The 12,988-nt window shown below is 50.0% G+C and overlaps 1 protein-coding gene across 3 annotated transcripts; it reads left to right on the top strand.

Annotated features, from left to right (window-relative positions):
• Positions 1-487: 487 nt before the first annotated feature.
• Positions 488-12,890, top strand: GHRH (growth hormone releasing hormone). 3 transcript variants are annotated; one of them, XM_086699864.1, is made up of 7 exons: positions 488-714; positions 1,589-1,779; positions 4,282-4,397; positions 8,753-8,853; positions 9,182-9,286; positions 10,685-10,804; positions 12,746-12,890. In XM_086699864.1, the coding sequence occupies exons 4-7, from the start codon at positions 8,774-8,776 to the stop codon at positions 12,759-12,761; spliced, it is 321 nt and encodes a 106-aa protein (XP_086555990.1). In that variant the 5' UTR covers positions 488-714; positions 1,589-1,779; positions 4,282-4,397; positions 8,753-8,773; the 3' UTR covers positions 12,762-12,890. The 3 variants fall into 3 exon arrangements, with proteins under 3 accessions (XP_086555990.1, XP_086555993.1, XP_086555992.1); XM_086699866.1 differs by lacking the exon at positions 488-714 and having other exon boundaries at positions 1,483-1,779; XM_086699867.1 differs by lacking the exons at positions 1,589-1,779; positions 4,282-4,397.
• Positions 12,891-12,988: the final 98 nt, after the last annotated feature.

Genomic DNA, 12,988 nt, shown 5'->3' with positions numbered 1-12,988 from the left:
TCTAGGGTCCAGGCCTTCCCCTTCCCTGCACGCTGGCCTCGGGCTGGGAACGCTGCCATCATCCAGGGAGGGCGATGAAAGCAGCTTTTATGAAGCAGGGTCTGAGGCCCTCAGACAGGCCCCCTTTGTCGACTTCCTCTGCCCTCCCCACCCGCAGGCCCACTGCCTTTAGCATCACCCTCCCTGAATGGCTGGCTTCAACACACTGGAAATTTGCAACACAAACGCGCGGCTTGTCTCTCTCCCAGCGGAGCCTCTCTGCCCCAGCCTTTTGGGGCTTTTTAAAGCCTGCCTTTCTCTGGGCATTTTTTTCCACAGCTCAAGTCCCCAGCCCCTAGAGCAGGCACGATCGCTAATTAACTCTGGGTTAAAACCCGTCCTGGGAAGAAAGCCGGGTGGCAAGCGAGGCGTTCCCACCGCCTCTCAGAGGATAAGGACGAGGCGGCTGGCTGCGGGGATTGGTGGAGGGGGGGGCTGCGCTCTCACTGTCAAGGCTGGTTCTGGCTTCTTCCCTCATCCTCCGCCTCAAGGGCTTTGAGAATACGCTGCAAATGAAGCCCCTCTTCCCAGAAGGCTCCTGCTTTTCTGGCCACCACCCTGCCCAGCTTTCAGAGCTCCGCTCTGATCAGTAAGAGCTACAGTAACAGCTGCCTTTTGCCTTGTGCATCAGACACTTTACAAGCATGTTCCTGACCCTCACAACAACCTGAGGAGGTAGATGTCATCGCCCCCATTGTACAGATGCGGTAACTGAGGCTCCGAGAAGAATAAACCCCTCGCCCAGAATCACACAGTTTGCAAGTGGCAGAGCTGAGTTTCAAATCTAAATCCGTGGGCCTCGTGCTTCTCTCTGCTTTAGGCTTTAGGCTTCTCTCTGCTCCTCCCTGAGGCTCTCCCAGCTTTAGCGTGACTTTTCCCTTCTCTCAATTCTTGGGACATTTAACCCACATAACCGTGTGCCTGTCTCCATCTCCCTGCCTGAGGTAAGTCACTCAGCTTCTCACATGCCTGCCTCCTGCAGCTCTGAGTACAAGCACATGCCACTGTCCTCCTAGTGCTCAAGAAAATGCCATGCAGGGGGAAAGGCCCAGCCCACTCTCCTAAGAGGAGAATAGAACTGGGGCTTCAGAGACTGACAAACTCCTAATCCAGCGAGCTCTGTGTGGGCCTAATTCAGTGCTTCATAGGTGTTTGCGGGGTAAAGAAAGGCTGGTTTAAGGACTTCCCCGGGGGACTCTCCATCACAGCTGGCAGAAATGGAATGTGGGTGCCGCTTCGGAAAACAGCTTGGCCGCTTCTTAAAAAGCAAACCATTCCGTGAGTTCGAGCCCTGCGTCGGGCTCTGGGCTGATGGCTCAGAGCCTGGAGCCTGTTTCCCATTCTGTGTCTCCCTCTCTCTCTGGCCCTCCCCCATTCATGCTCTGTCTCTCTCTGTCCCAAAAATAATTAAACGTTGAAAAAAAAATTAAAAAAAAAAAAAAGCAAACCATTCACGTACCACATGACCCAGCAGTTCCTCTCCTAGGTAATCACCCAAGAGCAATAAAAGCACACGTTCGTACAAAGTCTTATACACGAATGTTCATAGCAGCGTTTTTCGTAACCGCCCCAAACTGAAATCTACCTAAATGTCCATCACGGTGAATGGGTCGACAAGCTGTCAGACTTTTGTACAACGGAACGCTACTGAGCAATAAAGTGGAATAGGCTGCTGATATGGATCCAACACAAATGAATCTCAAAAACAGGTGGATGAGTGAAGGAGACTGACAGCACAGAGTACGTATTATGTGACTCCATAATTCACATGAATCCGTATGAACGTTCTAGCAGAGGAAACAGTATAGAGGCAAAAGGCAGATCAGTGGTTGTCGAAGTCTGGGGTTGGAGTGGGTGTTGATAGCAAATGGGACTGGAACTTTTGGGCTGACAGAGGTATTCTAAACGGGGTTGCATGACAGTGACACAATTTTATAAACTTATGAGAACTTGTTGAACCATAGGCTTCAAACAGGTGCCTTTTATGGTGTATGAGTTATATATATGTCAATAAAACTCTTAAAGTGCTCGGGGCGCCTGGGTGGCTCAGTTGGTTAAGCGTCTGACACTTGGTTTCAGCTCAGGTCATGATCTCCCAGTGTCATGGGTTTGAGCCCCGAGTCGGGCTCTGTGCTGACAGCTCAGAGCCTGGAGCCTGCTTGGGATTCTGTGTCTCCCTCTCTCTCTGCCCCTCCCCCGCTCACACTCAAATAGAGTGTCTGTCTCTCAAAAATAAATAAATGTTGAAAACAAAATTTTTTTTAATTTTGTTTAAAAATAAAATAAAAGTAAAGTAAAAAGCAAAACTGTTAAAGTTCTTTAAAAAAGAGTAGAAGACCCAGTGGGCCACGGAAGGGCCTTAGGAGAACATTAGCCTGGTGTGGGGCACTGGATTCGGGAGTCGGAAACCTTTGTTTGAGTCCTGGCTCTACCGCTGCCCAGGTGTGTGCCTGTGGATGAGTGGGTAACCTCTCTGTGCCTCTGTTCTCTCTTGCTTATTACAATAATAGCGATGGTAAGTGAGAGCTATTTTTTTTAAATTTTTTGTTAACATTTATTCATTTTTGAAAGGCAGAGAGAGACAGAGCGCAAATGGGGGAGGGGCAGAGAGAGAGGGAGACACAGAAACAGAAGCAGGCTCCAGGCTCTGAGCTATCAGCACAGAGCCCGATGCGGGGCTCGAACTCACAGATCAAGAGATCATGACCTGAGCCAAAGACGGCCACTTAACCGACTGAGCCACCCAGGTGCCCCTGTGAGAGCTAATTTTTGAGACTTACTCTATACCAGGCCTGTGCCTTATGCACTGGCACCTTTAATCCTCACCCAGCAGCCTCATGAGTCGAGCCCTATCACTTTCCTCTTACAGATAAGAAAACTTGAGAAGAGGCATGAAGTCCTTAGCAACAGAACTTCAACTAAGGTTGCATTCTGATCCCCATGGCTTCTCCAGGCAATTCCATGTGTCCTACATCTGTACTCTGGCCTGGTGTCCATTGTGGGTACTCGAGCTGTAGGTGGTCCCCACCTTGCATTCCCTGAGATAACCTCACACCTCCTGACTGTATGAGAACCTATTGCCCAGGGGGCTCCCAAACGCTCCATCTGCCCACTCTCAGTCCCCGGGGACCTGGCCTGACCTGACCACTTTGTGTCCAGGCCGGTACGGTGACAAGCCACTCAGTCCCTGCTTCACACAAGGAAACACCCCTTGTGTGCTCTGTGCCAAGAACATGGCTCGGTGCAGGCTAAGCAGAAGGATCACAACATAACATTGCCAAGAGGTTCATTCAGAAGCTACTGGTTCTGTGGCCCATGGAGGTACCCCAGGTGCAGCCAAAGGGAGTCTTCACTCCCCCCTCTTCAACCAGAGCAGTTTCCTGTTTTAAATCTGCTTTATATACTGCACTTCCATAGAAGATTTCCGAAGAAAGTTCTATGCCACCTTTTTTTTTTTTTTTTTTTAAGTTTGAAAGCTGCTATTCTCTGGCAGCCCTCGCTTTTCCAAGTTTAGAAACTGAGATCTGGAGGGTAGAAGTAACTTGTTGAGGGTCACAGAGGTCATGACTAACAGACGCAGGAGGGCTGGGCAGGGCTCTGGACTTGAAGCTTATGGCTCTTTCCACCCCTCCACAACAGCCTCGTGGAAAACTGGTGTTTCTGACTCACACGCTTTCAGACCATTCTCGAGGATTCTTTAGCTACAGGCTAGCAAAATCAGGAAACACAACAACCCTCCCAAGGTTTTCCATCTCCTTCCATGTTTGGCTGCCTTGACACATGAGAACAGGTGCTCCCTGGGCTAGCTGCCTACAGTGGCCTATGACTGCAGCAGATGTAAATCGAATAGGGGGAAATCTTGATAATTGGATGCTGCGCTAAGGAGAGACAAACACTTATCTGTAATAAGTGGACTACCTGAAAGTGAGATAAAGTTGCACACGGACAAAAAAAAATTATATCAACTTTTTAAAACGCACATTTAACTCAGAGAGTAAATGAACCTTTGTTGTTTCACTGTTATGATTACTCCAATTATTAGAGAAGCAGTATTATATTCTCTATGCCCCTCGGAATAATATCATAACTTTGCGTTCTGTCCGTAAAGGGAAAGTTCCATTCAGGTCTTCATCTGCAAGGGGAAAAACCTCTTTCCCCTATTATGGTTTGTCAGTATGATGCTAAAAACGGTCCTTTGGTTGACTTGTGGGTAATTGATTCTCTGACGCTGGCGACGCTTAGGAAAATGAAGGTATAAATGATGGAAGCGTCACGCAGTCACCGAACAAACGCTGAGCCCCAGGTCCAGGCAGCAGGAGCAGCGCCTCATAGCAGAGGGGACACCTGCCATATCGGAGGTGAGAGGGGGTGGTCCTGGGGGCTGGGCTGGATGGGGGCAAGACGGTTGACCTTCTCACCAACTCAGAGACACCGAGTCAAAGAGGCCCACCATCATCCTCGTCGCCTGTGGACTAGTGAGTACACTCAGGTACCTGGTTAGGGGCTCTGGAACACGCTTGTGATGGTTGGCTCCATGTTGAGGTTGTTTTGGATACATGGCACTCAACCATGGAGAAGGGGCAGGCAGACGGATGTGTTCCAGGGGTTTGTCGGGGGGCAGATGAAATCTCAGCACTCCTTCTCCGGTGTGCAGGCAGGTGTCTGGGGCAAGACACAAGCTGGCTAGATTCTCCCATCAACAATGGGGGTCTGCCATGGATCGGAAAGGAGCCAAGTGGGCTGTGCAAATCAATACATCCCATCTATCGCTCTGAACCCATTCAACATTATTGCCTGGAAATTGATAACATTTTGCTTTCTTGCTCAATTGCTGCTGCGCTCCTTACTCGAGGTTTCAGACACAATTATCTGCCCCTGGAGCACTCCATCACCCCCACGCTTGTTTCTTGATCCATGTTTTGATGGTCTCATAGTATTTGTGTCTTTCACCATAAGCCGCCTCAAACTCTTCCAGGAAGGAGGTGGAGTGTCTCTCTTTTGAGTGACAATTCAAGATGCTTCCTCATTAAAAACTTAGATCTCTTTCAATTTGGAATGCTATTGCTGAAACAGTTTATAAACTAAATCAGGACGTCAGTGCCTCAGCGTTCTTAAATTACAAAGCAGAATGTTTGAGAAAGGTAAACGAGAACCGCCTGGGTGGCTCTGTTGGTTAAGCATCTGACTCTTGGTTTTGGCTCAGGTCATGATCTCACGGTCCATGTAGTTTGAGCCCCAAATCGATCCCTGCGCTGTCAGTACAGGACCTGCTTGAGATTCTCTCTCTCCCTTTCTCTCTCTGCCCCTTCCCTGCTCGCACTTTCTCTCTCTCTCAAAGTAAATAAATAAAATAAAAAAGAAAGGTAAAAGATTTTCTTCCTAGTTGTCCAAAAGTGGCCTTGCTAGGTTGGGCACATGAGACCTGACCTCTGTCATTAGCAAAAGGTGCATCTGGAGAATTCTCATAGCATTCTTGGCATAGAGGCTGGCAAGAGGTGCCGACTAATGTAGGTCAAGTGTCCATTTATCCTGAATCCTGATGACCTCAATTAGATCTAACCGCAGAATTCACTTGTCAACACTGCAGAAAGCTAACTGATACTCATGAGGATAGATGATAAACCTTAAAATACCTTTGGAGCTATCAAGGAGTTGTTGAGGATGCTGTTGAATTTGTACTACACTTAATTCAGTGGAATTCTGTCTCTGTAGATTGCTCGCGTGGAATACGTCTGTCAATAGCTACTTTATCCGTGGTGATACAACATCTAATTCTCATCGGACCGTAAGCAAGAGAATTCTTGTCGTTTCCCAACTTTGTCCAGTGGAATTTTGCAACCCCAAGGATCAGAGGCTGCAACCCCAAGCCTAGAGGTTGCGATGGTGTCTTGACTCACCCCTGGGGCACACGGTTTGTAGTAAATGTGCCTCTTGGTTGACCAGACTATACAGTTGCTCAACCTCGTTCCAAATAAGCTAGGGGTTACAGAATTTACTGTGACTTGCCCTCCAAAGTCTGCCCTCGTATCAGGTTATTTTCAACTCCCTGAAACCACTGGCTGCACATAGGAAGGTGCCAAGCAGGCAGGTGTTGTTCCTGTGTGTGTCCCTTTTTTTTTTTTTAATTTCCCTGGAGATCCAGTGACAAAGAGCAAAAGCTTTCTGTTTTTCAGAACGGCTTCCCATGTGCAGGTGATGAATCCTGCAGCACCTCCCATGAACAGGGAGCTGAATAGGGAGCTGTGAATAGGGTATTGTATCTGGGAGGCAGCCTCCACGGAGTGGGAGGGGCCTGCTGGCCTGGGAACTTTGAGGCCCATTCTGAAGTGTCCAGTCAGAAACCAATGTGATGGAGGACCATGGAGAAAAGGTCCTTCTCCTCTCTGGGCTCGTTTCCTCAGCTGTAAGATGAAGACCCTGATACCTGCTCCAGAGGGCGAGTGTGAGGGTGGGCTGTGCAGGCCAGGGGAGCACAGGGGCTGCGAAACACACGAGAAGGGGCGGGAGGTGGGGAAGCCAAGGGAGAGCTTAGCCCAAGAGCAGGGGGTTGGGCTTTGCTCTGGAGAGCAACCAAGGGCCTCTGAGCAGGGGAATGAAGTGATTAGGGGCCTGGACGTGCCCAGGTTTTTCAAATATCCGCAGCGGGCACCTGGGTGGCTCAGTCAGTTGAACGTCTGACTCTTGGTTTCATCTCAGGTCATGATGTCACGGTTGGGGGGTTCGAACCCCGTGTCGGGCTCTGCGCTGCTGGTGTGGAGTCTGCTAAGGAGTCTGTCTCCCTCTGTCTCTGCCCCTCCCCTGCTCGCTCTCTATCTCTCTCTCCCAAAATAAATAAATAAACATTTAAAAGAATTTTTTTAAAGATCAGCAGCAAAGAAGGCAAGGAAGTCCAGCCAAGAGACAGAAAAAAAGAGGGCTCGTTACAAGGGGACCTCCTTACCTCCAAAGAACTCCCTGCTTAGGAAACTCCATTGCTAGAGAGGCAGCCTGGAACCGGGCCGGGAGACGGGGGGCCAGATGTGATATGGTGTGATGAAGAGGACAGAAGACTGAGATCCTTGGTCTGGAGAGCAAAGGCCTAAGTCAGATCCACCTCATGTGGATGAGGGTGCAGAAGCTGTGGGTGGCACAGAGGGTGGATGTCAAAGCCGGGGAGAGGGAGGGGCAGGCAAATGCCATGTTCTCATCTTTCCTCCAGCCCCAGTCCTTCCCAGAAGAGTAGAAGCTTAACACGTCTTTTTGCACTTGACACAATGGGAAAAAATTCCTAACAAGAAGAGCTGCCTGGAGATAGCACGTCCTGGCTCGGGGGTAGTGAGCTCTCTGCCACTCGCTGGCAGAGAGCATTTGAGCAGGAACTGGAGGATTGTTGGGGAGACAGTGAGGCCTGGAGGGCTCCTCCCTTCTGCTCTGGAGGTGCAGAGTCAAAGGTTGCTCTGAGCCCAGCTCTGCAGGTGCTCCCTGGCTTAGTCAAGACCCTGGTGTCTGGTAGAAGGAAGGGGATGCCCTAAGAGGGCGGGCGAGACCAGAAAAGGAAGGTGGATTCTGCCAGTGCCGGCCCTGCTTGCTGGAGATCACTCTTCAACAGGACAGGAGAGAACACGGAAGACAGGGGGTGAGGTTGGGCTAGATGGGTTCCTGCCCCTCTCTGGGCTGGCTGGGTCCCCACATGGGCCTGTAGCCCCATGGAATGGATATTCTACTGAGGGGGGCATGAGAGGTGGGGAGACCCAATTCCTAGGTCTCCTAGCTGAGCCCCCTGCTTCCACACTGGGCAGGTCTGGGTTGACGGTGGAGCCTCCTCCCCGAGCCCAGGCGGGCTCTTTCTCACGTTGCCTGTTCTTTCCCTGATCGCAGAGCACGGTGTCAGCAGGCCCCAATTAAGGGTAATTACATGATCTATTAGATGATTCTGCCACACTGGCTCCCCAGGCTCCCTGGTCTCTTCCAAGGCTAAAAGCCTTCAGCGAAATCGAAATGTCTGGAGCGAGAAGTAGAGCTTTCCCTTCCCTCTGACTTCACACAGAACCAAACAGGATGAGAGCCTGCCCCCTCGAGTGGGTCTGATCTGAGGTCGTCGCAGCAAAAGCGTTTGGGAGAATTCCTTATGTGCCAAGCAACTCTCATCTCATCTCATCCTCACAAGGGCCCTATGCAGTCAGTATCGTCATAGACCCCATTTCATGGATAGGGAAACTGAGGCCCAGAAAGGAGAAGCCACATGTCCTGGGACACACAGCTGGTGATGGTGGAGCCCAGATAGGAACTGAGATTTGTCTGACTCAGAGCCTGAGCTATTGGCCCTGCTCTCTGTTGTCAAGTGTCACAGTGGGTGGGGTGACTTAGGAGACTAGGAGAAGGTGTAGCCCCCAACCCTTGCTGAGGCCTGAATTCCACATATGATGCCTTACAGCAAGGGGCATTTTCACCCATGTCATTAATTTTCCATGCAACCCTATGGGGTCAGCAGGGTAGCTTATCAGGCCCATTTTATAGATGCAGAAAATGAGGTCAAAGCTTGTGACTGGCAAAAGCAGGACTTGAACCTAGGTCTGTTTGACTTCCAGAGTCCGGGTTCTTTTTCGTACCTCACTGCCTCTAAATGACGAGGACTAAGGCTTGTATACAGCCAAGCCCAGAACTGGGCCCAGCCAATAAAAGGCATCCTTGTGGCTATGGCTGCAGTTGACCTTCTCCTTCTGTCGTTCTCCAGGAGTCACCGGAGGGGTGAAGGATGCTGCTCTGGGTGTTCTTCCTGGTGATCCTCACCCTCGACAGTGGCTCCCACGGCTCCCCGCCATCCCTGCCCCTCAGGTGAGCAGTCCCGCCTCTAGGGCCTAGATACCCAATGTCCCAGAACCATCCCTGCAGCCCAGTGGGGGATGATTTAGGGCGTGCAGAACAGAGCCCTAAGCAGGCCCCAGCCACCTCCTCAGGCAGCCCCCACTGCCTATCTTTGGGAGGGGGGCAGATCCTGAGTTCCAGAGAAGCCTCCCAGCCCTGGGTCCTACCTTCTCCGGGGATCAGTAGGGCAAAGGGCAGAAGGACGTTACGGGGACATGGTGAGTACCCCTCACCCCACCCCCGTTTCCTCACCTGGCCCTGCCACCCAGCCCTTTGACGTCTGACTCCTTCCATATAGAATGCCTCGGTATGCAGATGCCATCTTCACCAACAGCTACCGGAAGGTGCTGGGTCAGCTGTCTGCCCGCAAGCTACTGCAGGACATCATGAGCAGGCAGCAGGGGTAAGCAGGTCTAGTGGGTTTTTTCCCAGTCTTCCAAGCATCAGAGTTTGGAGGGACTTTTGGTCCCTTGCCTGGCACAGCATCTATTATTTCTGGATTTGCCATAGCAGAAAGGCCCTAACGCGAAGCCCCAGCTTACCTCTAATTATGCTATGATTGTTGAACACCAACGATGTGCTTCTCCCCATGTTAGGCTCCAACAGGAATGATACCAATGATAGTTACCATCTGATCATGATTCTGTGCTGGACACAGAGGCTGTGCCCTCAGACATTTCCATACATTCAGGACAGTGCTGGGCTCACAGGAAGCCCTTGGTAGTATTAGCCATTACTCTTGGCTTCTTGCCTGTAACAACCCTACAAAGTAGGTACTGTTTACTCCCATCTTACGGGGCAGTTCATAGCTTCTAAAGGACGCATACCAGACAGCTAGCATCCAAAGAGCCTGACATCACAGCCTGTATATTTTTTATTTTGAAAAAGTTTGGCTGCAACAATAATATAATGGAATTCCACATCCCCTTTCCCTATCTTCAGCAATTGCTAATATTTTGTCATATTTGCTTATATACACACGCAAACACATGTGCACTTTGTCATTACTTTGTTGAACCATATGAGAGTAAACTGCGGTCATCACAACCATTTACCCTTAAGTAGCTCTGCACGGTGTCTCCAAACAGCTAACAACAGGACATTCTCTGATATAATCACAGTGTAATTAACACTTAGTGTATACATTCACCTTTCATCAGTTTTCCCAACATGTCCTTTATGGCAATTTTTCATTTTCCTGATCCAGGATCCAAGCCAGGGTCATGGATTGCATTTAATTGCCATGTCTCTTTAGTTTCTTTTAATCTGGAACTGCTCTTCGGTCTTTCGTGACATTGACATTTTTTACCAGTAAAGTTCAATTATTATTTATAGAACGTCCCTATGTTCCTCATACTGGATTTGCCTGATGCTTCCTCATGATTAGATTCAGGTTATGCATTCATAGCAGTGATATTGTTCCTTCTTGGTGCATTACATCAGGAGGCACATGATGTCAATTCATCCCCTTATTGGTGATGGTAACTTTAATCGCCTGGTTAACGTGATGTCTGCCACGTTTCTCCTCTGTCCAGTTAACATTTCTCCTTTATCATTAACAAGTAATCTGTGGGGAGGTATTTTGTAAATCTATTTCGCAGCCTATGCTCTTCACTACTATATCGAGCACCTTCCTAAGTGTTGCTGAATCTAGTTCGATTGGGTGAAAGAGTCCACACCAGATATTGGAATAGGTATAAGGACATACCTGTTCTGCTTACTTGGCCCTGGCCTTTCCCAGGCTTCTCCACATCCTATCCAAATAGTCACCTCCACTGCTGCTCTTTTTCTAATCTAACAGAGAGAGAAACCAGGAGCAAGGAGCAAAGGTACGGCTTGGCCGTCAGGTGGACAGCGTGTGGGCAGGTCAAAAGCAGATGGCGTTGGAGAGCATCCTGGTGGCCCTGCTGCAGAAGCACAGGTAGGAATATGTGTGGGCATGCACACGCGTGTGTGTGTGTAGTTAGGGACCTTGCAGGCTTCCTTCCGCATGGGTTGCCAGGAAAAGGAAAGAATCTCCTCCTCTCCAAAGACATGGGTTCCTGCCAAGGAACAAGGTTCCTTCCTACACACATGAAGAACTGGAAGAAGGGGAGCAAATGCATAATAGAGACCAGATCTTATCTACTGCTGTATCTCCAGTGAGAAGCAAGAGGCCAGGCTCAGCGTCTGTGTACAAAAATGTTACCTACTCAGTAGTTCTGGGATAGGAACCAGGCACCTGAAGTTTAAAAAATGTCCAGGGGATTCTGATGCAGACGATGTGACAGGCACATCCTGGGTCCATTGGCAAGTTTCCAAAACTACAAGGCCAAGGAAAGGCCAGCCCCTCCCAACACCCTCGGGCAGACTAGCGTGGGCAGCACTCACGACCAGGAAAGTTGGGAAGGACAGTCACCCCTCCTCTCATGGCCCCTCATGTTCCCCTGGGTATCAGGGAAGATCAGGGAGTGCTCTCGGCTTAGAGAGGAGGGAAACTGAAGGAAAGAGGGGCAGCAGCTGGCCCCAAGTCAGGGACTGGAAAGCCAGACCCAAGACCTGTTTTCTTCCCTTCTTCACACGGAGTTCCACTTCACAGACACAGCTCCCCAGGGATGACGGACTGTTTGTGGAGAAACTGCTGTATTTTTGAGCCTGATTTTAACTGTGAGCACAAACATGTCCCAGCAGGGCTCTGCCAGTCACCTCTGGATGAGCCTATTAAGCAAATCCATTCCCAGCAGAGCTCTCCATGTGCTCCGGCACCTTCCTCCCAACCTAATTAGACACCAAGAGCCCAGAGATCTCACCAACCACAGTCCTGTGGAGACACGAGCGGCAGGCAGATGGGCAGGCTGCAGGAGGGGCGAGAGCCAGCCTGGGAGGCACACACAGCAAGTTGCCTTCCTTGTCTCCTCCTTTGTGAAGGGAGGAGGGGCTCCAATCACCCCTAAGGATCCTAAGACTAGAATTCTAAAAATAATGCCTCCCCCGAGCAGCCCACGCTGGGATTAGGTCATCATTCACCTGCTTTAGGGCTCCCGCCAGGCCCTGGTGGGCTAGGGTGTAGTGGCCCCAAGGAGGGCCAAGTGCTAAGAACACAGGCTGTGTTCCTGCAGGTTAAAAGCCGGAGACAGCTGCAGAGCTCAAGGTCACAGAGCAGGCAGGAAGGGGCCTGGAGGCTGCTCCAAACATTGTTCCCCCTCCAGCTTAAGGGTTGCAAATCCTAGGATCTCCTGGTGGGCCTGAGGACACATAACAGAAGAATGAATTCTTAGAGCTTAGAGTAGAATGATCTGGAAGACGGCACATCTGTGCACCCACCACACTTTATGTCCACCTAATGGCCCTGTGAGGAAACCGAGATTCAGAATTACCTGTCCTCCTCTCTCTGGAATATCGTCCCCTGACTACGACGTGCCAGGCCCTGGACTGAGGGTCACAGCAGTGAATAGGACAACAGTGGTCCTTGCTCCCATGGAATTCACTGACGCACTGAGGCAGACAGAAATTAAGCAAGTCCCCGAACAGTGGATTATTTAATCTGTGATAAGTGGTAAGAGATGTAAGGGGTGTGGTTGAACGTACGTGCCGGAAGGAATAACCTAATCTAACCCTGTCTGGGGATTAGAGGTGGCTACTTCAAGAGGAAGTAACTGGCCCAGGATCTCCGTGGGAATAGGTGAGCAGAGCTGGGGCTGAGACTGATGTTCGCTGTGCTGCAACCCGTGAGATCCTTCCCTTCCTCCCATAGTCCCTCTTCTGGAACCCAGACAGCTAGGCCTGACATTGGAGCACCTGTCACCCTAGTTCCGGGTGTCTTGCCCAAACTCACCCTTGCTTCGGTCTCCCTAGCTGAGCTTTATCTTTCTTTCCAAAACAGGAATTGCCAAGGATGAGGATTCCACCTGTGTCTCATGCCACCTGCAGCCAAACACAACTGCATCCAGTTACTCCTATTTAATTTCTGACCTACCTTTTTCCTTCACAGATACAATAAAATTCCCCCATACTGTTCTGCATCTCAATTTCCTTTTATCTTCTGCCTAATTTTGTATGTGTTTTACACAGTTCCATTTCCCAAAGAGGTATTACAAGATATACTACAAAAATAGCTAACGTTTAC

Source organism: Puma concolor, chromosome A3, assembly GCF_028749965.1.
Source record: "Puma concolor isolate L17-30 chromosome A3, mPumCon1.1.hap2, whole genome shotgun sequence".
Taxonomy (NCBI): Eukaryota; Metazoa; Chordata; class Mammalia; order Carnivora; family Felidae; genus Puma; species Puma concolor.
This window is presented reverse-complemented; position numbering and strand designations above follow the sequence as displayed.

Excerpts from the sequence above, each read along its gene's own strand:
- GHRH (XM_086699867.1), top strand. The coding sequence starts at position 8,774 with ATGCTGCTCTGGGTGTTCTTCCTGGTGATCCTCACCCTCGACAGTGGC. Across the intron at positions 8,854-9,181 it reads CCGCCATCCCTGCCCCTCAG|AATGCCTCGGTATGCAGATG; the intron begins GTGAGCAGTCCC and ends CCTTCCATATAG. Across the intron at positions 9,287-10,684 it reads ATCATGAGCAGGCAGCAGGG|AGAGAGAAACCAGGAGCAAG; the intron begins GTAAGCAGGTCT and ends CTAATCTAACAG.